Raw genomic sequence first — 22,891 nt, forward strand, 5'->3', positions numbered from 1 at the left:
CAAAAGCAAGTTACAATGTGATTTCTGAGGGGCACCGATTGGTGCCAATTAGCTGGTTAGAAATTGTACGAAAGATATGTGTAATATTCTGTTGTACTTTGTGTTAATAAGTTCTTACAAGTCACAATAACAAGTTCTTTAGAAAGTGAATAAACTACACAAATGGTAGAGTGCTTTGATATGTTTACTTGCTCTGTAACTTTCTCTTCATATATGGCTGTTGAGTGTGCAGTCAATCGCTCTAGGAGAATAATAAGCACTCAAAAACAAACTAAAACTTTGATATTAGTGTCATCTGCTCCAACAAAGTGGGGGATCCAAAGATTCAGGGACAGCAACGATTTGTTATTATGAATAGTATGAAGACAAGTTATAGTTATCTATATATAGTATTGTATAAAGTGTCCAGCTCCACACATTAATATTAATGGTACTAAATATTATGCATAAGATAATATGACAAATACAAGTGCAGTCACGGATACAAGACTCTAAATGGGTGCGAACAATTAGAAATTATTTGAATCACAGTCCAGCAACCTTTTAAAGTAAAATTAAAAAATTAACGGGACAAAATTAGGGGACAAATATATAAAATTAAAGAGATAAACTATTTTTTTTCATATGTTTGATAGTAATTTTAATCAAATCAGAGGTGTACTTACACACCTTCATGTATACGCATGTCTGCCACATTGGTAGAAGAACAAATGATGATGTAAAAATGAAGGTCTCTGAAAAGTATTATTGTCCAAAACGTTGCTCCAAACACTATGATTTGCCTTGTCGATACTCATGTGCACTATAAAAAATGTGGAGTATTAACCTAAGTGGTAATAGTTTAGATATCAAGTTGGCAATAAAAGGATCTTATAAGGCCAAATAGATGGTAACAGAATTTCATTAGTTAATGCTTAAAATTAAGCAAGAGTGTTACAGATCATTCATAAAATTTAGAAGGAAGTAAGGGAGAACAAAAGATGCAAGCTAGATTCAAAAGTTGAATATGCAGTATGCAAGTTTTTTGACAGTATGCAGTGTGCAGTCCCCTATGACATGTAGATGGAGTAGATATTTTATTCTTAGTCAAAGGAAAGGGAAGAAAAAGTAGACATTTCACTTCATATTTAGAGTATTGAACATTTTAAAATCATGCAAAATGATTGAACACATGAAGTGGACCATAGAGAAATGTATAGTTAGTTCACATCAATGAGTCATGCACCACCCCTATTAGGGATTGATTAAGGGTCGGTAAATGATTAGATATTAAATCCATAATAATTCAAATTCATATCGTTTTAAATTCATTTAAATGAATTTTTTCTAAATCCAAATTCATATTTTGAGATTTTAAATCCAATCATTTAATTGAATTTGGATTGGATAATTTTTTGGAGTTAGAAAATTCAAATCTCGATCCACTTAATCTAAATCTCAATCCATATAATTGGATTTGGATTGAATTTAGATTAGATCACTTTTTAGATTTTAAAAATCTAAAATCATGGTGTGGCTAAGGAAAAAAATTCGAGTCGACCTCAACCAAAAATCGATCAAATCAATCTTAGAAAAATTTTGACTAAGTCAAAATTCGACTGAGTATGTCGTGATAGAAAGTCGAGCCGAGTCAACTAGGACCTAAGGTCAAACTGAGTTGACTAAAGTTAAAAGATCTAACTGAGTTGGTATAAGTTGAAAGGTTTAATGAACCTAATAATCAAATATATTAGTTCGATCTTATTGAATTTAATATCATTGACAAAGTTAATTAAATCTAATTTTAGTAAAATTTAAATTGAATTGTAGATCAAATTCATTTTATTGAATCTATATTAAATATCGAAAAATTCAATCTTTGCTCTTAATATTAATATTATCTCAATCAAAATCTTAACAGAATAAATTTATCTTTCTCAATTATAGTCAATACAAAACACAAATTTACACATAGATTCATAATACATTTTCTCGCCCACATTTTTCTTTGATCAAACAGAGACAATGCAATATTGTCCGGAAAAAATAATTTCGTATTTTAAATTATTCTTTTCAATCAATTTGTTTCTATTTTTATTTAATACAATAAATAAGAATGCAAAATAAGTTTACATAGCATACATACACGTGCGCACACATATTATATTGGTTTTTACATTTTAACACTTAACGAATACACCATTTACTTCTTAAGAAGTAAAGTGCCTTTATTTTAGGACATTTATCAAACAATTTACCTAATCCTAAAGTAAACATCTGCACCAAATATCAAAAAACTATTTTTTTTAAAATATTAATTGGATATTTTATGAAAACTGAAAGATTCTAACATATTTTCATTCTAAATTCCTTAAATTATGTTCACTTTTAAACTTTATTTTTAATATCAAATTTATTAAAATCGGTATTAAACCAATTTAGAAACATCCAAACTATTTTCGTTTAGAAAATATGGACTCTAGTTTAAAATGTAATCGAATTAAATCTTCAAACTTTTTAAAAAAAGTATATATATATATATATAACTTTTAATTTACTTTCAGTCTAACTAATTGAAATTAGGATCTATTTCAGAAAACTAGCGTACAGCTTGTAGTTTATAAGCTAACTTCTACCTGATAAACTAGTTTCTCACCAGGGAGTTCTTTACTTATGAATTCACGTTAGCTTCTTAAATTATAATTATGTGACAAACTAACTTATAAACTAGTTGATAAATGTAAAATAATATTAAAAAATATAACTATATATAATTTATTTATTTTTAAATAACTAAATTTCTATAAAACTTTTCTGTACTTCTATTTATTTTTTAAGAGTATTATTATTTTTTTATTTTGACATGTCATTTCATTTAAATAAGTTGATGTGATGAGTATTAATCAAATTTAGTTTTTTAATTTTTTTAATTTTATTTATTTATTTATTTAAATTATTACGTTGAATTTGATTGTTAAAATTTTTACTGTTTTAATTCCGACATAAAATTATGTAATGAAACATTAATTCCTTCATTGTATAATATCATTTTTTTTTTAAATTTGAACTAACTAAAAGTAGCCTAACAAATAGTACATCAATTAAGTGTCTCAGAAAAATTGAAATAAGTAATAATAATAAAAATTAAGAAAACAAGAAAATACATTAAAATATAATAGCTAGTAATAGAAAAATTAAATGTTATGAAGCTCTTAACAGAAGCTACTTTGGTATATTTATTAAACATTGATTCCAAAAATCTATTCCAAATATATTTATTTGAATATTTTTATCAAACATTTTTATGTTGGTCAAATTAATTTATAAATTATTCAAATAAGCTAATAACTACCTTTTCAGTTTTACCAAACAGATTGGAATCCAAAAAAAAAACAAAAATGTTATTTGGAAAATAAAAAAAGCAAACAAATAAGGGGTAAAAATAGCAAAATTTGGGTGGGAATAGGGGAGGCTTTCAATTTAGAATACGGGTAGCCAATACTGTGGAATGGCACAAATGTAGGCACGGTTGGGCTGTTTTCCTATCCTTCCAAGGATAGCTTCTTTCTGAACCTCCACAAATTTTCTTTCTGCACTTTGATAAAAAAAAGTTCTCATTTTATCCTTTTTATTGTAATTTTTTTCGGATTGTACAAAAAATAAAAATGAATTTAAGATTGTGTAGTTTAAAAGTAATTTTTTCTATCAAAACTTTTTTTTTTAAATTGTAAAGCCAACTTTTCTGGTAAAATGCTTGATTCATCTGAAAGCAAAATTAAGCAAATCTAGCCTTCTAAAACAATTGAAATTAGGCCAATTTTGTAAGAGCTTCCCCAATTCTACCATTTTCCTATACACGTGCGTGGACTTACCAATCAAACCGTGTTAGAGCAAAGAAAAAAAAAGAGTAACGTTTTGTTATTTATTATTATCATCACTGATAAATAAATAAATATTTAATATAAAGCAAAAACAATGACACCAAAATAGATCTCAATGACGTACCGTGTAATTCCGGAAAAATAAAAAGTCGCATGGTGAATAGATAAAAAGATTTGCATGAAAATGTTTTGTGTTGGAAGTATTCCGTCTTACGTATGCATTGAAAGTTGTAAATCCGCTGTAAATAGTCGGTGCTTTTGAGATAAACTACTTTCCTATGTAATATGCCTTATCAAATAGTGCCAGCTGTTGCAGACTGTGTAAACTTCTGAAATGCATTATCTATAAACCAAAATCATATTTTGAGTAACAGGACTAATTAAAAGGACTTATTAAAAAAAATTAATCTTACAGATGTAACCACAGTTTTTTATTTCTTTAATTTGAATGGATCGTACATGTTTAACATTTGCCAGCATAAGCAGCTTTTCTAGTGGATTCTGAAATCTTTGTAGAAAGATTTGTTCCAAACTATTTTGCTTATTTTTGTTTAGTTTGTATATGACATACTGCGAAGAAAATCACTTAATAATATATAATGACTTTTTATTGAATACAAATTTTAAATTGACTACAGATACAACTGATATAGAAAGTTTTTACTTTTTATACTGATTTTGGACTTGTTGTAGAAAGTGTAACTTTTTATACAAATTATAGACTTTGGTATTGAAAATCATGGATGACATCTTTGCATCTTTGGTCTCATCTATCAATATCAAATCTAGGTGTGGGTTTTACAGTTCTAGATTTGATTATTTCTTTGTATTTCTCAGTCTTCCAATCCTTAAGAGTGTTAATCAACTTGGCACGATCATCATCAATGGTCGAAGGATTCTCAAACAATTTGGACGAAGGCCACATGTGTTTCTTAAAGTACCATCATATTTTGGGTTTGCCTCCACCAATGAGGTTTTGGAGTTTGTCATAGAATTGGACCTCCCAATTGAAAGGGCCTGAAGAAGAACAAGAGGGGCACCAAACGTTGAAGTGAACAAAGGCATCATCGTAGGCCTAGCGATGTAGGTGCTCAGACTCGAGGATAAAGTCGTCACAAACTAAGAAGAAAGCCTGAAGAGAACGTGAAGAAGACGAAGCAGAAACATGAAAGCGATTAGGGTTTATTGTCATAATGTGCACTGTCAAATTATACTCACAATAACAATAACAAATAGTAACCATAATAACATAGATTGAGGTTCAAGACTCACCTTCAATATGTTTCCTGAAAATCCTAAATGAGAGAAAAGCACGAAAAAGGGAGTGGTGAATAGAGCATGAGAGCGAGTGTGAAGTAAAGTGCAATTAAGGAGAGACTTCGAGGAGAGCAACTCATACAAGGAGGGTGAAGTTCAACAAGAAGAAAATTAAAGATATTAGGTCAGTTATAGTAAGGCTGGGCAAAGCATATTAAACTGCACTGAACCATTAAAAATTGTACTGAACTAAAAAGTAGTTTGCCTGAACTGTACTTAACTGAAAAACAGGTCAGACAAACTGAACTGAACTGTCTTTTTGCCTAACAAAAAACTGAACTGTACTGCACTATAATATGAACTGAACTATTATAAGCTGAACTGTTGTAGAAACTGCACTATTTTTAAATTAGTTTGCACTATTTTTTAACCATTTTTTTAACTAAACCACATTAATTTTAAACCAAAATTGTACTATTTTTTAACTAAAATGTACTTCATCATTTCAATTGTTAATAAATTATTACATCAATTTAAATTATTGAATTTTTTCTTCAAATTTTTTTTATTGTTTTACTAATAAACTTAACAAGTATATTAATAACTAATTAAGTTAAAGTATTTTCTGCTATACTTATTCATGTACAATAGTTTGAAATTAATGTTTTTCCTGTAAGTAAAGAATATTTTATGTATTTACAATATTTTTAAATTTAAATAAAATATAAATTTAGTTAAAACACTATATATTTAAAACTATAAAAAATATATTTGAAAAAAGAAATACAGAGATAGATAAAATAATATAAAATTATATATAATATCCCATGATTTTGTTACATACTAAATCGATAATAAAAATAAAACTTAAGATATTATCTATAAAAATTAATTCTCCCATTATTATAATCTCTTTCATGAATACATGAATAATAGTAATTATGTGATATATAAGAAAAACACATTTTCAAGAGGAAAAAAGAAACTATAATTAAAAGAAGCAGATTTTATTTTGTGTTCCGTATAAAAAAAATATATTTAGAAAATAAGTGTTTGAAGTATTAAATTTTCTTTATTCTAGATAATTACATTAATTAATATAAATTATATATAACACTATTTTTTATAAAAAAAATAAATATTACATACTATTTTTTATAAAATTAAGTAATTAATATCAATGAAACTGTAACTTATAATATAACCATACAATTGTTACTTAAATATATTATTATAATATAACCTAAAAAGTGTTACATACTTTTTCTTATTATTGTACATGAAATGAAAAAAAATCAAAGAGCAAATTTTGTGCACAGTGTACATGAGATGAGGAAATACAGTGAGTGTTGTACATTACTAGTACTAGCTAAGCGTGAAGCACAAAGAAAAAAAAAACTAAAATGCAGTTTAGTAATGAAACAGTTAACTCATTTAAGTTTGGTTTTCAAAAACTGTATCGGACAATAGTATAATTCAATTTTTAATACAACCAATTCAATTTATTCTAGTATAAAACAATACAATTAACTGTAGTAAAGTACAATTAAATTAATTATGCCCAGCCCTAGTTATAGTAATGAATTAGCATAGTGTTTGTTTTTTAAACTAAAAATAATATTATAAACTTGTATTTTACTATGTCGGTTCTAGTGATAATCGACACATAAAGTCTTGTATTTTATCACAAAATTGTCACCGCCAATGACGGAATTTGGAGAAAAAATTTAGGGGTGCCAAATTAAATTTGTTATATATAATTTTTTTTTGTTAGAAAAAAAAATTCATTTTTTCTCCTCATTTCCTTTGCTTAAAACAAACACACATAATAGTAGAATTCAAAAAAATATGATTATTATTCGTTATTATATCATACTATTATATTATGATACTAAACCATGAATATCATTTTAGATCAGTCCTATGTACTTCATCAATTTGATTTGGTGGGTATTGTCAAATTTGAAGACACTTTATCTGAATCGCGTTCTAATGAATTTTTAAATTCATTATATATAACTTTAGGAACTTTAGAGATTTGGTTTTCATTGTCTTGAATTCTTGGTTCTCATGAAAAGTTTAGTTAACATATATGCATTTTTTTCATCTTTATCACAAACCTCATTCTTTAAAAAAAAGAATCAATTTTTTTACTCTTTATCATAATGTTTCTAATATAAATTTATCACATTTCACCTATTTAGAACAAGATAGAATTTATATTCAGAAATCACAATTATCACAATGCAAGACATAACAAAACTTATACCACTTTAGTTAAATAAGCAACACGGTATAAATTCAAAACTTAAAAAAAAATTACCATAGGTAGCAGAAAACACAAAATTCCTAAATTTCATAATTAAGGGTTATAATAATTTAGGAAAAAAGTATAATTAGGGTTCATACCATTTTCATAAAAGAATCCCTAAAATCATAATTAAGTTTATACTAATTTGAGATAAATTTAATTTGGAGAAACATCTTAAAAAGATTCATAAATCTGACATACATAAATCATAATAAGATACTAAACTTGATCTGTGAGAGATCATGCGAGAATTACTTCAATCTCAATCTATGTGTTTCCCAACCTCTGTTTTCCAATCTATCTCTTTATATTTATTTCTCCTCACACACTTTCATGATAATTTACACGGTGAAAAAATCCTATAGCCAAAAATAATCTTAATCTCTTTTATAAATCAATGTCTCCATTAAATTTTTTATTTTATCTTTTATTATAATTCCCATAATATAAATTTAATATAAATAATATTTAAATATAATTTTAAAATATATATATATATAATAAATTCCAAAAAAAAAACTAGGGGAGTCGTGGCTCCCCTATGTCAATGCATAGTTTTGCCGTTGGTCACCGCTTCTCCTTCTATGTCGGTTATCATTGAACCAACATAGTCATTCTCATTATTTCCAATTTGACAAAATTACAAATAATTAAAAATTAAAGGGACAAATTTAGTTATATTTAAAAGAAAGGATTGTAATTGCATATTATGTTTTTTTATAGTCAAATATGTTTTTGGTCCCTTGTTCTCCTAACTTTAGAAAAGTTTGAATTTAGCTTTTTTTAACTAAATATTTATTAAGTTCTTAAGTTCTTGGTTATACACTTTAGACCAAATGGTATATTGTACATTAACCATATGGCACCCAAGAGGGTATATGTATAGTATGAACATGTCGATCAAACGACCTTAAGGAGTTGACTAACCATCGATGTCCTGTAGATGGATCGGTACACTTGGTCGGTCAGAGAAATTTTGTAGTTCAACATGATCAAACAACCTAAATGTGGTTAGTGAAGATAGATTCTGAATCAATTAAGCTGGTTGTAAGTAACACTATAAGAAATCAGCTTATTATTTACGTCATTTTTTCGTAGGTAATGTTCTCTTTTTGTAGGTAATGCGTTGTTATCTACGAATTACCTACGAAACAAATTTCATAGGTATTGAGTTGATAGGTAACTTTATCTATGAAATTATGTTTCGTAGATAAAGTACCTACGAATATTATCTATGAAAGGAAGACATAAATAATTATCTACGAATAACCTACGAACATGATTATCTACAAAAATAGTTGTGAATAATTTACAACTGGAATTATCTACAAAATATTTCGTAGATAAAAGCCCATCGTGTGCACTATAAATAAAAGATCTAGGTAAGGTAGTTTGGTTCAATTATTACAACATTCAATATAATTTGTGGTCAAGCATATATTGACTTAATCATAGAAATACCTTTTCCAAACACATCCTAAATTGTTTGGACGATTACAAACCCTTTGCACCGGTGAAATTGAGAAATAAAGTTATCTTAAGATTGAAGCACATAGGAAGTAGGAATGTTCGACCGGTCCCGCAGAAACTGTATACATATACAGGAGTTATGTTTTCTCTCTTCTTATCTTGATCTTGAGAAAATTTTTAAAAGAGATGGTCGTTCTAAATTGACAATATAATAAGAGAATTGATCAAATAAAGAAGAAACATGATCGGTGGTTCTAAATCTAATCCGTTGAGTCCTATATCTTAATCGCGGTTTCCTTGGGTCTTAGGCAACATTTGTCAAGCGATTAATTCTTGGAAGTTTCCATTCTTGCTTAACAACATAGGAAAAATAGGAAAAAAAAAATCTCGGAAATTGGTGGCAAAGGACCCATAAGCAAATAATGAGAACAACAAACTACATTATTCGGTATTCCAGTTTTTGTTGAGCAAGAACAGAGGAAACACTACAAGTGCATTTAAGTATGCAAAGAAAAAATTGGATCGTAATGAAAATTCAAGTTCATATCAAGTAATGTGCAACTTAGTAAGGAACTCATTAAATCAAGAACATACAAAAGAAATCACTTGTGAATATGTCGTTTTGAAATCTTATGAAATTTGTCGCCAGATTTAGATATTGGTGTGGAAAATGTATTGGAGAATAAAAGAGAGTTTTAAGCAAGAATGAGGTAGTCAAGAAATAAAAGTTTATATTCTTAGTCAAAATAGATTCAACTAGATCTTGAGGACCGGATTTTAATATTTAGTTTGGCTTTTCGTTTTCAATGATGTAAACCCTTGCTCTCTTGTTTATTAACATTAACTAAGTTGAAATTTGAATGTCGACAAAAAGTTGCGCTTGTTCGCGGTAGATTTCATTTTTCCAGAACTTATGTGAGTTCTTTCAATGGCTATAAAGCAGAAACATAGGTTTGAGTAGTGCCTTGAGATAGAAGATGAACTCAAAAAAAGGTTAACTTTATGTACTCATTGCCATTCTGTTATTTTGCCAAACATATGCTGCTAGAACTACTTCATTTGTGGTTCTCCGAAACCAAAATCATTGTTTTTTGCAGGTCGAAACTTTTATTCCTGATTCACTCACCAGTCTTCATCATGTTTCAAAAGTAACGATTCTATTATTATCTCTTCGATATCAATGTTCCAGCAAGTTCATCTTCTTGCAAAAAGTTTTATATCAAACAAAAAAGGGTAAAAGCAAAGATGCATTGACTCTCACCTCTTTTTCTTCCAAAAACAATTGCATTTGCCAATGGCATTACCTTCCCTCACAAACCATACTTCTACCAACATAATTCTATATGGTTATTTGGTTGAGTGTGTTCTTGGTGCCTCTGTTTTGTTGTTGTTATTTGGTTCACTTTGTTATTGCTTGTTAGTAGCTCGCAGGTCCAAGGGAAAAACTTCTGCAAGTGAATTGTCACCAACTAGTTCTTCTTGCAGAGTGTTTACATTCCAAGAGGTTCAACACGCAACCAGCAATTTTGAAGAGTGTTTTCTCCTTGGAAGTGGTGGGTTTGGGAAAGTGTACAAGGGAAAACTTGAAAACGGGGCAGAAGTAGCAGTCAAAAGAGCAAACCCTGAATCAAAACAAGGCTTGACCGAGTTCCAAAACGAGATTCGTTTGTTATCCAAACTTCAACACCCTCATATCGTGTCTCTTATAGGCTACTGCCACGAAGGGGATGAAATGGTTATCGTGTATGAGTACATGGGCAATGGCTCTTTGAGCAAATGGCTCTACGAACCAAACGAGACACCACTCTCTTGGAAGCAGCGACTTGAAATTTGCATTGGAGCTGCCAGAGGGCTTCACCATCTTCACACTGCCACTGTTGAAGGCATAATTCATAGGGATGTGAAAAGTTCCAACATTCTCTTGGATGGGAACTTTGTTGCCAAAGTAGCAGACTTTGGCATCTCAGAAAAAGGGCCTTCTTCTCTTGATGAGAGCCATGTTGTGATTAGTGTGAAGGGCACTTTTGGTTACATAGATCCTGAGTACTTCAGAAGTAGCCTTCTGACTGAAAAATCAGATGTGTATTCATTTGGGGTGGTTCTGATAGAAGTTATCTCTGGTAGGCCTGCTTTGGACCATAGTCTTCCAACAGAGAAAATCAGTTTAGCATCATGGGCATTGGATTCTGAACTAAATGGTGAGTTACATCATGAGATGATTGACCCAAATCTAGTTGGAAAAGTGAGTGTTTCTTCTCTTGAAAAGGTGTGGGGAGTGGCTAAAAGGTGCTTAGCCGAGAATGGGATCAAGAGACCACCAATGGGTTTTGTCCTTTGTTGTTTAGAAGATGCTCTCCATCTTCAACTCAGCAACGTAAAAAATGAGAAAACTTCGTTTTTAGATTACGATTTGCAACATAATGCCGAGTGGTCTTTGAACCAGATCACTGTTTCAGTATAAGGATATGTAAGGTTAAACAAAATTTAGTTTAGAAGTTCCATGTAATGTATCTATTCTTCACAGGAAACAACAAAAGCTTGTATCAGGGTTTCATAAATGAGATTTTTTAGTAGCTTCTTGTATTTTAAATATTTCTTAAATTTTCTCGTACTCTTTTTCAATGGGATAGTTTTTTTTTTTTCTTCATATGGTTATCTTTTTTGTATTATACTATTTATTTCTTAACTGGTTCGATAATATTGTATTAAGAAAAAATAGTTTGTTTATTAATTCCACAAAAAGATAAGAAAACTTTTTTCCTACTTTGCTTAATGCAAAACCTTTCTGGTACTGATTTTTAGCGAGTTTCAGTCATAGGCTAAGTGCAGGAGGTTGAATATATCGTGTAATTGAATGTTTCTAGCTTAAATTTTTCGTATCAACATCTAATTGAATGCTATGCTTCTGGTTTAAGCTATTTCAATATCTTTAACTGGAAAAATAAATATATATATATATATATATATATATATATATATATATATATATATATTAATTGCATAGGTTTAAAAAAGAGTCAACAATTTAAACTAAACACAACAATTTTATATTATTAGCAGCAAAATACTGCATTAAATTGAAGTTTACATTTAACATTACAATGAGGAACTGAGCATACTACAAATAAATTCAACTACATGTGTAGAATTATTCATGACTCCAAAATGCGAGGTTTCAGATTTTCACCTATCAACCACGCATTAGAGTATTGTTTCTTAACATACAGAACACAACATAAACATGGTAAAAGGAAAAGAATTCTTATTTCCTGCAAACGATTCCGAAGCCATGTGAGAACTTGGTGCAATCAAGGGTGCCATATTCCATAACTTGGGGAGTGGTCTCTTTCTCAAACGAACTTCCCTGAGAAAACACACAAGAACCACACTCATGAGAGAGCAATGACTCAGTCTTGTACCTGTCTTCACCACCAACAACAGGCATAGCCACACCAGGCTTTGCAGGGTTCTCAAAATCCAACCTATAAGTTCTACCGAGAACACCATCAACTTTTGGAGACAAGGCAGAGAACCTGAACTGAACTTCCAAGTGAGCAAAACAGTCATCAGAAGGTACTTGGTAGTTATGGATTCTGTCATCCTCTTTGGTTACTGGCACAACATTGACCAAGATTTCAGCCACATCTTTCAGTGTAACCATGACACTGTTCTTGTTCGCTATTCTCTCCACTTTCACGTCTTTTTCCTCATTGTACCAGGTGGAGAGAGGACCTTCGGCTAGGGCTACATGTTTGTGATTGTAGGTGAGTTTGAGGTAGTCAAGATCACGATCCCATTGGGGTGTCCTTGTGGCCTCAAGTGAGAAGGTTTTGGAGTTGAAGAGAATTCCAAGGGCTTGAATCCAAGTGTAGTCACGGTTCCTACCAGCGGGTCTGTGTCCGATGAAACGAGCATTGATTTGAAGGTTGGAATCGGAAACTAAGGAGAAATGTTCATTGCTCTTTCCATGGAAGTAGAAGACTCTCCCATCCCCACCAATGAAACGGGGATCATAGCATCCTGATCCTGGTGCATTGCAGTTTGGCTTACGACCTAACCATCACAAAACCAATTAAATCATAGAATATATCGGATATAACATGTATCTGATAATAGAAAAAGAGGAAGGTTTATCTTACTTCTGCATTCTGCCCTGCAAATAGGTTTGTTGCAATCAATGTGACAAACCTTAGTCTTAGGATTGGTTGTTTCACTGTTAGGGCATTCACTAGGACAGTGGATGTACTTTCCATAGCATCGTGTTCCTTTGCTGCCACAGTATAAGCTTTGATATGCCTTGGCATGGATCAAAGTTGAGACAAAAACTATCAAGAATATTAGGAGTGAACTTCTTTTGGTGATTCCCATTCTTCAATGTTCTGTGTGTTAGTGAAAAATGTAGGAAACACACAGAGACTTGAAGCTGAATGATGCAGCAACAGTCTCTGCCACAGCTATTTATAGATGATTCTTTAGGGTTGCTTCTGTATCATGAAGGTGGCTTTTGCAAACTTGTAGTTGTAGTATAATAATATAATATAATGCTAAGTTAACTAAACTCGAAGCAATGAAGAACATGGGTTCTGTTCATTGAAAGCAGAATAACCAAAGGATTCTTAAAATTATTTATTGTTATTATTGTTTCTTCTTATTAGCAGGTTACATGATTTCTGATACCTTCAACTGCAAATCGGTGGCTGGACTTGTGATAATTAATAGTTTTTCTTTTTTTTAGCCAGACATCGATATTTATTCATTTATTAAAAGAAAATTTAATTTATGTTTCTTTTTAATTTCTGTTTGAAGTTTATTTTTTTAAACAATAAGAAATATAATATTTTTTTAACTTTAATAAAATAATTATAAGATTTTATATTTCACTTTTTTTTTCATTTCCACCTGATAAAAATAAACATGCATGTATTTAAACTAATTAAAAATTATGTGAAAAGTAAAGGTGACAAAAAATAATTCAGATTTTGAACTTTAGAAATGATAGTTAAATAAAAATAAAAGTATTTCTTACGACACTTAGAAAGATTGGGGAGTAAAAGAGCGTGTAAAAGTATTAAATTTGTTTTTAATTGTAGTATTTTTTTTAATTATTCTATTTAATATATGAAGAGAAAATAATAGTACCGAAGTTTTTGTATTTTATAAAAACCTTAAATTTCGGTGAGAGGGAAAGAAAAGGTCATAACATTTTTTATTCATGAATTAAATCAATTAAGCATATTTTGGTAAAAACAATAACAGATTTATAAGAGATAATTAGAAATTAAACTTATACAAATAGGAAAATAATCAAAATAATATTTTAGTGAGGGAGGAGGGAGTAACACACGCTTTTTTTTATACGCATTACATTATTAATGCTTAATGCTAGCAAATATTTGTTAAAAAGTACAAAAATTATAAGAGAGGCATTAAATAGCACATGAGACGTATCAAAATTTGTTAATAGTAGATGTGTTCAAGAAAGTGTGTTAGAGAGTATTACCCATTACAATTTTATCTTGATACTCGTTTTTATGTATTAGAATTTTATCTTGATATTCATCTTCCTTTGTATATTCGTTTCCGCTTTAAATTACTAAAACACATTTAATTTATTAAATAATCTAAGAAACTTTTTTTTTGTTCGTTAATTATTTCTAAGATCCACATTTTAATATTAAACACTTCATGATATCATGTTTGTAATTTTTTTATTTTTTTACAAATATTATTTAACTAATTTTTGGAATAGTAGAGTAATATGTGCAAATGTTAACTATGAAACAAAAATTTAATAATCATTAGATTAATAATCATTAGATATACCGACATAAAAATAGGTATTTTTGTGTTTCTGTGTATGTATTTTTTAAATATATATAATATTATATAGTAATAGATGATGATATTATAAGGTTATTAAATTAATATTAAAATAAATTTATATTTATTAAGAATAAAGTAAAATGAATAGAATGAAGAAGAGAAAATGATTACTAATAAATAAAGAAAAAAAACTATTAAGATAATTTTATAAATAAACATGTAAAAATAACTGTTGTTTTTTTTAAATGAATAAATAATTTATTGTAAAGGTTAAAATAGAAATAAAAATTATGAAAAAAAGAGAAAATAATATGACATTTATTGAAATTATCTAGAAAAAATCTAACTTTAATTGAAAGAAATATCTATATAATCATGTATTGATGTATTGCGTAAGAGATTGAGTGAGAATTGAGAAAATGTTGAGCATGTTTTCCCATATGATGTGTTTGGCGCGCGTTCAGCGTTCCGAACCTTAGGGTTACGAATTCTATTATTTGAACTTAGATGCCTTTTGCATGCCATAATACATGTTAAAATATTGTTTCTTGAAAGGTCAATGCTATAAACTTTGTTCAAAAATTACGTCAACTATCATCTAATGTCTCTACTTTGCCACACAAAGCATAGATTGTACATGGAAAGCAAAGTGTAAACCAAAAAAAAAAAATCTTAGGCATCTAATTAAAAAAATAAGTTACACTGTATATATTATTTTAAAAACTATTTTCAATAAAAATAAATAAAAGTGAGTAAACACCTGTTGAAAACATAATATGTATAAGTTACACTTTTATTTAATGTTTAGGAAGATTACTAAATTACAATCAAAGATTTGGGATTTTTATTCTACAAATATTGAAGCTAGCAACCATATATGAAGGTGGCTTAATTTTTTTTCTTCTATATGATGATAATCTACTTAACTACCCGTAAAAAATATTCTCCCGTATAAGCATGGACCGGAGGAGACAATCAAATCATAGTGTTTTATTTTTCAACATAAAGTAAATTTAATTTAATTTATTTTAACATAAGTGGTATGAAGATATTTAATCTTATATCTCTCTTACATGATTCAGATTCTTAAGTATTAATTTATAACAAATTTGTAGTTTAATTGATTTTCCATCTGGATATATTAAATACGTACTGATTACTTACAAGCTATATTATTTATTATTTTAATTATATTTTTAATATTATTTGTTTTGTACCGATGCATCATACTCAAATTTACAAAATGTTCCAAAAGAGAATTCGGTTCTTAGGTAGTAAAATTTCTTTTTTCAAGATGATTTGTATATTAAATCATCTGGTAAATACATCGGTGCTTAATTTAAATTTATAGAAACATGTTTTGAACAATTCAACTTATATATTATATATTATAATTCTATTATATAATTAATTGATCTGGTAAATAGATTTATACTTAATTTAATCTTATAAAAATAATTTAGGACAACCAAACATATATATCGTTTTTACTGCATTTAATAGTTCCAACTCGTTTAGAAGTTGAGACCTAAAAAGAGTTAAATATTCCTTCCTTTTCTACTTTTCAAGAAATTTTTTAAAGACAAAACCATCAGAGAGTACACTTTCCAAAACAAATAAATATTTTGAACATTTAATTATATATATGAAATAAAAGAATAATTTAACTAAAATTAGTTTTAAATGAGTCATCCACCATTTTAGTAAATAAATTTATTTATATTAAACTCAATTTCACATTAGAAGATGGAATTTGTACAAAGATAATTTATTTTTAATTAGAGATACACTTTTTGTGTAAGTGTATTTTCCATTACCGTGGGTTCAACTCTCCGAGCCTAACTTTAAAAAATAAAATTATATTTATGTGAAATTTCGAAAACCTGAAATCAATGAATAATTTAAAATTAGCAAATGATATACATCAAAGTCGTACAATAAAATACTAAAATAAAAATAGTTCAAAAGCAAAAAGATGGAAAATATTCATGAAAATAAGTTTTTTCCAAAATTCCTTAATTGTAGGTGTTGAAAAAGATTCAAGAAAAAGATTAAACCGTAATGCATTTCATCCCCAAGGGGAAATAACTTAAACCGAAAAAAGAAAATAATATGATCTAATAGGTTTTTTCAGAAAGAATAACAAAAATTTACTACAAAAAATCTTTAAATAATAACTAAGAATAAAAAATATCTAATAACTAATGATTAATTTATAAACAAAATATTATTTATAACTAAAATAGTTTTAAATCCGTCAATATAATGAATTTGTCTCTAACTTGTGTCTAACTTGTCACTATCATAAATATTGTACTTTTCTTTATTTCCTTGTCTTGTAAAGGGTTTAAAACAAAGAGAAGAAAGTTGTCACGTGCAATGCCCAAACATTGAAATGAAGCATCTTTATTTCCCCTAAGCATTTTATGTAAATAATGCAACAACAATGAAAGAAAAAATGACGCAGCATTCTGGTACACCAAATAATACAAGTGTGACCTGAGAAACATCACTGTCAAAACTTATATTACAATTGCAATGTTACTCTGCTCAACACACTCTTCACTACAATGTCACTATTGTGTCTGTTCTTTAACCAATTAAGATTTGTGTTCACGTAGTCACCTGAAAATGCAATGCCAGTTTCAGAAAGCTATCTAAATAGTGCCTTAACTGTGTTCAACTCAAAATTTGCAAATTACTTCACACACACCTACCAACATGTTGTAGCTGTGAAGACTCAGTCTACATCTTTAATTTCAGCTTCAACATCAATGGCTCTACCAGAATCTTTTTCTGCCAAGACACAAACAACGCCACACGGCATCACCAACAAAGATTAAAGACAATAAAGTGAGGGCAGATAAGGGTAAAAGGAAACAAGCCTTGCTGCCATGATTGATTACCATTTTTAGAACGGGTGAAATTATTGAATGCTTGTCCAAACGTTGTAGATTGGTTTGAAAACTTCACTGATTCCTTCACAAACTCATTTTCAACAACTGATATCACAATAAACTTCAACCGTTGTGATTTTCATGAAGACAGTGAATGATGTAAAGCATTTTAAGTTACTAATTTCAGAACATCACTGCCTTTCATGCAACTAAATCCATCAGAAAAGTAAAGGATAAATGGATAAAAAAACAACAAATCGTTTCATAGTTAGAAACATTAACATTGGCAAACCATTCATCTTATTTTAGGGTGGCATGTCTACTGCAACCTGTAGATTTTCTTAACTCCATATGGACTAAAATACACAAGTAAATGGAAAATTTAGACAAGAAGCAACAATCAGAACTGATACATCAATCAGCTAAGAGAGTATTTACAGACCAAGGTATACAAGAAGATACATAAATAATAAACCAAGGGATAGATAAAGTAATATTTTGTAGAACATCTAAAGTATATGGCATATTCTAGCACCTATGCATGAAAGAAAACGAAGTAAATTGATCAATTAAATGAGACACGATGTAAATTTAAGCCAATAAGAACCATGTAATGCTGACAAAACAAATGGTATAACAATAAAACTCAACCTTTCAAGTCTTAACCGTAGTTTAAAAAGAAACTAAAAACGATACCAGTTATGGCATGTAACAGTAGGAAGTTCCAAAAATGTTTTCAGTGTAAAAAGGAAACAACCTTCCTAGAATGGTCATTTACATTCTTTACTAAAAATCTGTAATAAAACTAGCTCCGTTAATTAATAATCAAAGCTTTAGTTTTGTTAATACTGACACTGACAACACACTGAGAATAATTCATGGACAAGCAAAGTAATCCATTCTTACCAGAAAAAGGTTGACCGCAAAAAGGGCACAGCTGCAAATCATCATTCAGAGAAGATCTGAAACAAATTATTACACATTATAAAGTAGAGGTTGTTATTTGGATTAATTCTAAATAAATCATCAATAAATAACTAGCTTAAAAAGATGACTCAAACAAATCTTACTTGAAAACCTGAAAATCATTTCCACAATTTGGACACTGCATATGTACAACAAACACAAACCCAGTCAGTACAGTTGCAAGTCACCTTAGCATTAACTACTTTTCAATATACTATGCGTTCACAGTGAGTGGATAGAATAAAATCAAGAAATTGATATCAAAACAAAATAATAAAAAGGCTAGTTTGATATAAAATAACTTCAGCGTTTAATTTTCCACCTTAAAACCTTTTAAAACAAAAGCTTCATGCATAAACATGGAAGTGTGCAAAAGCAATACAATAAAGCGACTATAAGCAATATATCTCATAGTTTATAAACTACAAGTTAAAAGAGCAAGAAGTTTCAGAGTTAAATTTGGAAGAATCCTCACGGTGCCTTGCATTATATCTCGTCCTGCCCACCAGAGAAAAGCACCAACACCTACTATTGGTATTAACACTGCAATGAGCTGCAAATGAAACAGAAGAGGAGAAGAAAAATTAAATCAATCAGTTCATTGATTTACAGTGCTAATTTCTCAGAACTACATTTATTGGAAGATACTGAGCCTTAAGGGCCTCCAAGGGATTAAAGGGCATATCTTTGAAAAATATTTTACATTGAACAAAAGGAATTTACATCACACTATGTTTTATGAAATACTGACAATGATGGTGTTTTTCTATGCAGGGGAAATTTAAGAAATTATGTAAAAAGCAAACCTATTTCTAATTTAATTGCCTATCCAAAAACAAATTGCCACACTGATGTCTATCTTTTTATTGGATGTGTTAGACCAGAAAAGGATTTATAACAAACACAATTAAAAGATGGGAAGAATAGTGTAACCGGTAGGCACCAGGAAAACGGAAATTCTATGGGGAGTGTAAAAGATTCCATCAGGAAAACTTATTTGATAGACTCTGCCATAATAGATTACAATTAATCAAGTACTCTCATATTTGATTCCTCGGTTATTCATTCTACAAGAACATTTCCAGATATAGGATGATAAAAGCAACAAGATGAGTCTTGGCACAACCTCAAGGTTTCTAAAAGAAACAAGTAAAAGTATGCACTCAGCTAAACGTACTAAACCACTCAGCTCAAGAACAAGAACAAGGTACAATTCTTTTTACTTAATAGCTTAACTTTCCAAACAGTTAAACACCATGATTCGATTAACTCTTTTTACTTAATAAGGTAACTTTCCATGATTCGATTAACTCTTTTAATAGGGTAACTTTCCAAAGAGTGCAAACATCAAGATTCGATTATCCTCCATCATGAGACAATTTTGAACAATAATATGCAGTTCCATATTTCAAGACAGTAATAGAACAAAAGATACCACGGAAAAAAAATATTGAACAATACCCAAATGGAGACAATAGCATCCAAAATCCAACCAAGTTGTCCGGTCACAGAAAGATAAGTAAGTCCAACAGCTAAAGCAATATTTCCCAAAAGCCGAGCAGTGGCACCATCATCTCTTCCACCACCACCACCGTTGAAGCCAAACCCCTGATTATTCTTCACCACCACCATTCTCTTTTCCCTCTTGCAACCGTTTTCTTTCGACAAAACCCCATTTTGAAACACTGCGCCTCCCAAGAAGCACGAGCTCTCCCTGCCCTCTCTCAGTTTCAAGCTATTCCCACAAAAAGAACCAAACTTTGCTTCCATCCGAGAGAAAGGGAAAGTGGGTCTCTTGTATATGCCATCATGGAAGAACTTGGGCTTCAAGAGCGAACATTTGATAGAGAATTGCACAAGTGTGGTCATGGGAAACATAAGGGGAAGGAAATGTAATGGGATGGACTTAGGAAAGTTGTAGACATGATGAAATTAGAGGCTTGTAGATGATATTTTTATTGAGTTTCATGACTTGGATTTTCCAAGTTGAGTAGTAAGAGCCTTGGATTTTCCTTCACAAGTTCTCTCTTTCAAACTCCAAAGAAGCGTTGCCACGTTCGCTTCAAGGGACCCCTACAACCACATTATCTTCTTTGGTTACTAGAGAGTTAGAAACCCCCACGAAATCAAAACAAGTTTTCTTGCTTCATTTTGATAGCTTCTATTCGTTTGTTCATTTTCCAAATTTTTTCTACCATCTTAGGTTAGGTTAAGTTCAGTGTTTTCTTAAACGTTGTTTTACAATTAACTAGTATGAGAAACATTGTCTGCACGGTTCGTTCTTTTTGTTTTTGTGTATTATTGTTATTGTTTTGTGTTGTACAGTTATATATGTATTATTTAAATAAAGATTTGGGTAAATTAATTAATAGAAATATTAATGATAACAGGATTAAAGAATTAATATTTAAATATTACATAAATAGAATTGATTTGTCATACATAATATATTTTTGTGTGATATTTTTGTGTTATTTAACTTTTATATTTTAATGAAAAATTAAGTTTAACTATTGTTATTATTGGTTTAGTTATGTGGAGTTATACATATATTATGTAGATATAGATTTGGATTAATTAACAACAATCACTTTATTCTAAAAAAAATTATATTTTCTACGAGTAATAACAAATTGTTAGGAATGAATGAATTAATGATTGTTCATTGATTTGATACATTTACTTATATAATTCATACTCATATGATTCATTACTCTATTACTCTCTTTATGTAAATATTTGTATTGACTATGTTGATTTGTTTCCTTTATGGAATACATGTTGTATCTATATATAAGACTCTTTCTATCAATAATAAGATATAGATGAGTTACTTCCTATTCTCTCATTTTCTACCAATTGAAGACTAGTGGAAGCTTTTTTCTCTATAACGACAATACTCTGCGTGTCTCAATCCAGACTCTTTCTAATTCTTTCTCACTTTATAATTTTACCTTATATTCTTTCTCATGTGATAAGAATTGTTTAGCTTTATCAATCTTTATCTCCGTCTTATTATTTTTATTTTTATTATGATGGTGATTATTATTATTATTATTATTAATATTAATATTTTATGTGCTAGTTCTAAACACACGAAATGTTGCAAAATTTGGATTTGTGATCCTTGATATTACAAGGAAGAATTCCTTATATTGGATTTTAAATATTGAAATATATTTAGATGTAATGGATATTGGGATACCATTAAATAAAGAAATAAAACATTTAAGCAACATGACAAAAATATTGTGAAAAGAGATTTCACAAATATTGTGAATTTATTTCATCCCTATGTATGGCTGGCTGGACAAAGCAATAAAGCTTTTGATGAAAAATCATGAGATCCGCCTAATCTGCTCCATTCTCAGAAGTGAATGCAGCAATAAATATTATGAATTTATTTCATGCCTTTGTATGGCTGAACAAAACAATGAGCTTTTGATAGAAAATCAAGAAACTTGTCCAAATTGGTTCTGCTCCATTCCCATAAGTGAATGCAGCAATAAATATTATGAATTTATTTCATTCCTTTGTATGGCTGAACAAAACAATGAGCTTTTGATAAAAAATCATGAAACCTGTCCAAATTGGTTCTGCTCCATTCCCAGAAGTGAATGTAGCAACATTTGATTTATATTTTCATGATCGTGATCGTGATATTGATTATGGACATGGTTATAAAGAAAATTTCAAAGACACATTTTGTCACCAGAAGTGGCATAATAATGTGAAAAAGGGAAAAGAAAAATGTGAAAATATTGACAAAAAGATGAAAGTATATATTATCATTACGATAAAGGCCATTTGAGTTGTACTTATTGTACATCAAAGCATCTTACAAATAATGAGAAAAACATAGAAACACACTTTGCTTATGAAGATGGTGATTCTGATTATGGCCATATGGATGTTATTCATCTTGATATTATTATTTTCTTTGCTAAAGCAAATGGAAGCATTGATCACCTCATTGATTATGAGAGTGTTAAAAAAATAAATCTCATATTGATATTTACGTTTATATGAAAAATGAATGTTTGCACTAGTACCAAAAGATATGTGTCTTATTGATAATGCAACAACTTATACAATTCTCAAGAGTAATAAATTTTTCTCTTCTTTGATAATGCGAGACATCAATGTTAGTATTATTTATAGTACTACAAATATATTTGAAGACTCTAGAAGAGCTATTATACTTCTACCAAGAAGTTGAATAGAAACTTATTAAGTTTCAATGATATTTGTCTAAATGGATATTATATTGAGACAAACAATGAAAAAGATATGAAATATCTTTATAT

The 22,891-nt window shown here is 29.3% G+C and overlaps 3 protein-coding genes across 4 annotated transcripts; 1 reads left to right on the forward strand and 2 right to left on the reverse strand.

The window, feature by feature from the left end:
- Positions 1 to 10,192: 10,192 nt before the first annotated feature.
- On the forward strand, positions 10,193 to 11,359 carry LOC114184690 (receptor-like protein kinase THESEUS 1). Its single transcript, XM_028072004.1, has one exon. The coding sequence runs from the start codon at positions 10,193 to 10,195 to the stop codon at positions 11,357 to 11,359; it is 1,167 nt and encodes a 388-aa protein (XP_027927805.1).
- A 577-nt stretch (positions 11,360 to 11,936) lies between these two features.
- Positions 11,937 to 13,315, reverse strand: LOC114186047. Its single transcript, XM_028074048.1, has 2 exons — positions 13,038 to 13,315; positions 11,937 to 12,951 (listed from the first exon to the last, which is right to left on the reverse strand). Exons 1-2 carry the CDS (start codon positions 13,264 to 13,266, stop codon positions 12,161 to 12,163), a joined length of 1,020 nt encoding a protein of 339 aa, XP_027929849.1. The 5' UTR covers positions 13,267 to 13,315; the 3' UTR covers positions 11,937 to 12,160.
- Positions 13,316 to 17,107: 3,792 nt separating this feature from the next.
- LOC114183388 lies at positions 17,108 to 20,609 on the reverse strand. Of its 2 annotated transcripts, none has more exons than XM_028070400.1 (7): positions 20,046 to 20,609; positions 19,060 to 19,137; positions 18,689 to 18,723; positions 18,525 to 18,580; positions 17,628 to 17,723; positions 17,435 to 17,517; positions 17,108 to 17,346 (listed from the first exon to the last, which is right to left on the reverse strand). In XM_028070400.1, exons 1-6 carry the CDS (start codon positions 20,460 to 20,462, stop codon positions 17,462 to 17,464), a joined length of 738 nt encoding a protein of 245 aa, XP_027926201.1. In that variant the 5' UTR covers positions 20,463 to 20,609; the 3' UTR covers positions 17,108 to 17,346; positions 17,435 to 17,461. The 2 variants fall into 2 exon arrangements, with proteins under 2 accessions (XP_027926201.1, XP_027926200.1); XM_028070399.1 differs by having other exon boundaries at positions 17,439 to 17,517; positions 20,046 to 20,608.
- Positions 20,610 to 22,891: the final 2,282 nt, after the last annotated feature.

This window comes from Vigna unguiculata, chromosome 5 (assembly GCF_004118075.2).
Source record: "Vigna unguiculata cultivar IT97K-499-35 chromosome 5, ASM411807v1, whole genome shotgun sequence".
Lineage (NCBI taxonomy): Eukaryota > Viridiplantae > Streptophyta > Magnoliopsida > Fabales > Fabaceae > Vigna > Vigna unguiculata.

What these genes read in the sequence shown, in the direction of transcription:
- LOC114183388 (XM_028070400.1), bottom strand. Translation starts at nt 20,462, where the DNA reads ATGTTTCCCATGACCACACTTGTGCAATTCTCTATCAAATGTTCGCTC. An exon ending in ATGCTATTGTCTCCATTTGG is followed by an intron (nt 19,138 to 20,045) that starts GTATTGTTCAAT and finishes TTTCATTTGCAG; the next exon opens with CTCATTGCAGTGTTAATACC. An exon ending in GAGATATAATGCAAGGCACC is followed by an intron (nt 18,724 to 19,059) that starts GTGAGGATTCTT and finishes GTACATATGCAG; the next exon opens with TGTCCAAATTGTGGAAATGA.
- LOC114184690 (XM_028072004.1), top strand. Translation starts at nt 10,193, where the DNA reads ATGGCATTACCTTCCCTCACAAACCATACTTCTACCAACATAATTCTA.
- LOC114186047 (XM_028074048.1), bottom strand. Translation starts at nt 13,266, where the DNA reads ATGGGAATCACCAAAAGAAGTTCACTCCTAATATTCTTGATAGTTTTT. An exon ending in TTGCAGGGCAGAATGCAGAA is followed by an intron (nt 12,952 to 13,037) that starts GTAAGATAAACC and finishes TGTGATGGTTAG; the next exon opens with GTCGTAAGCCAAACTGCAAT.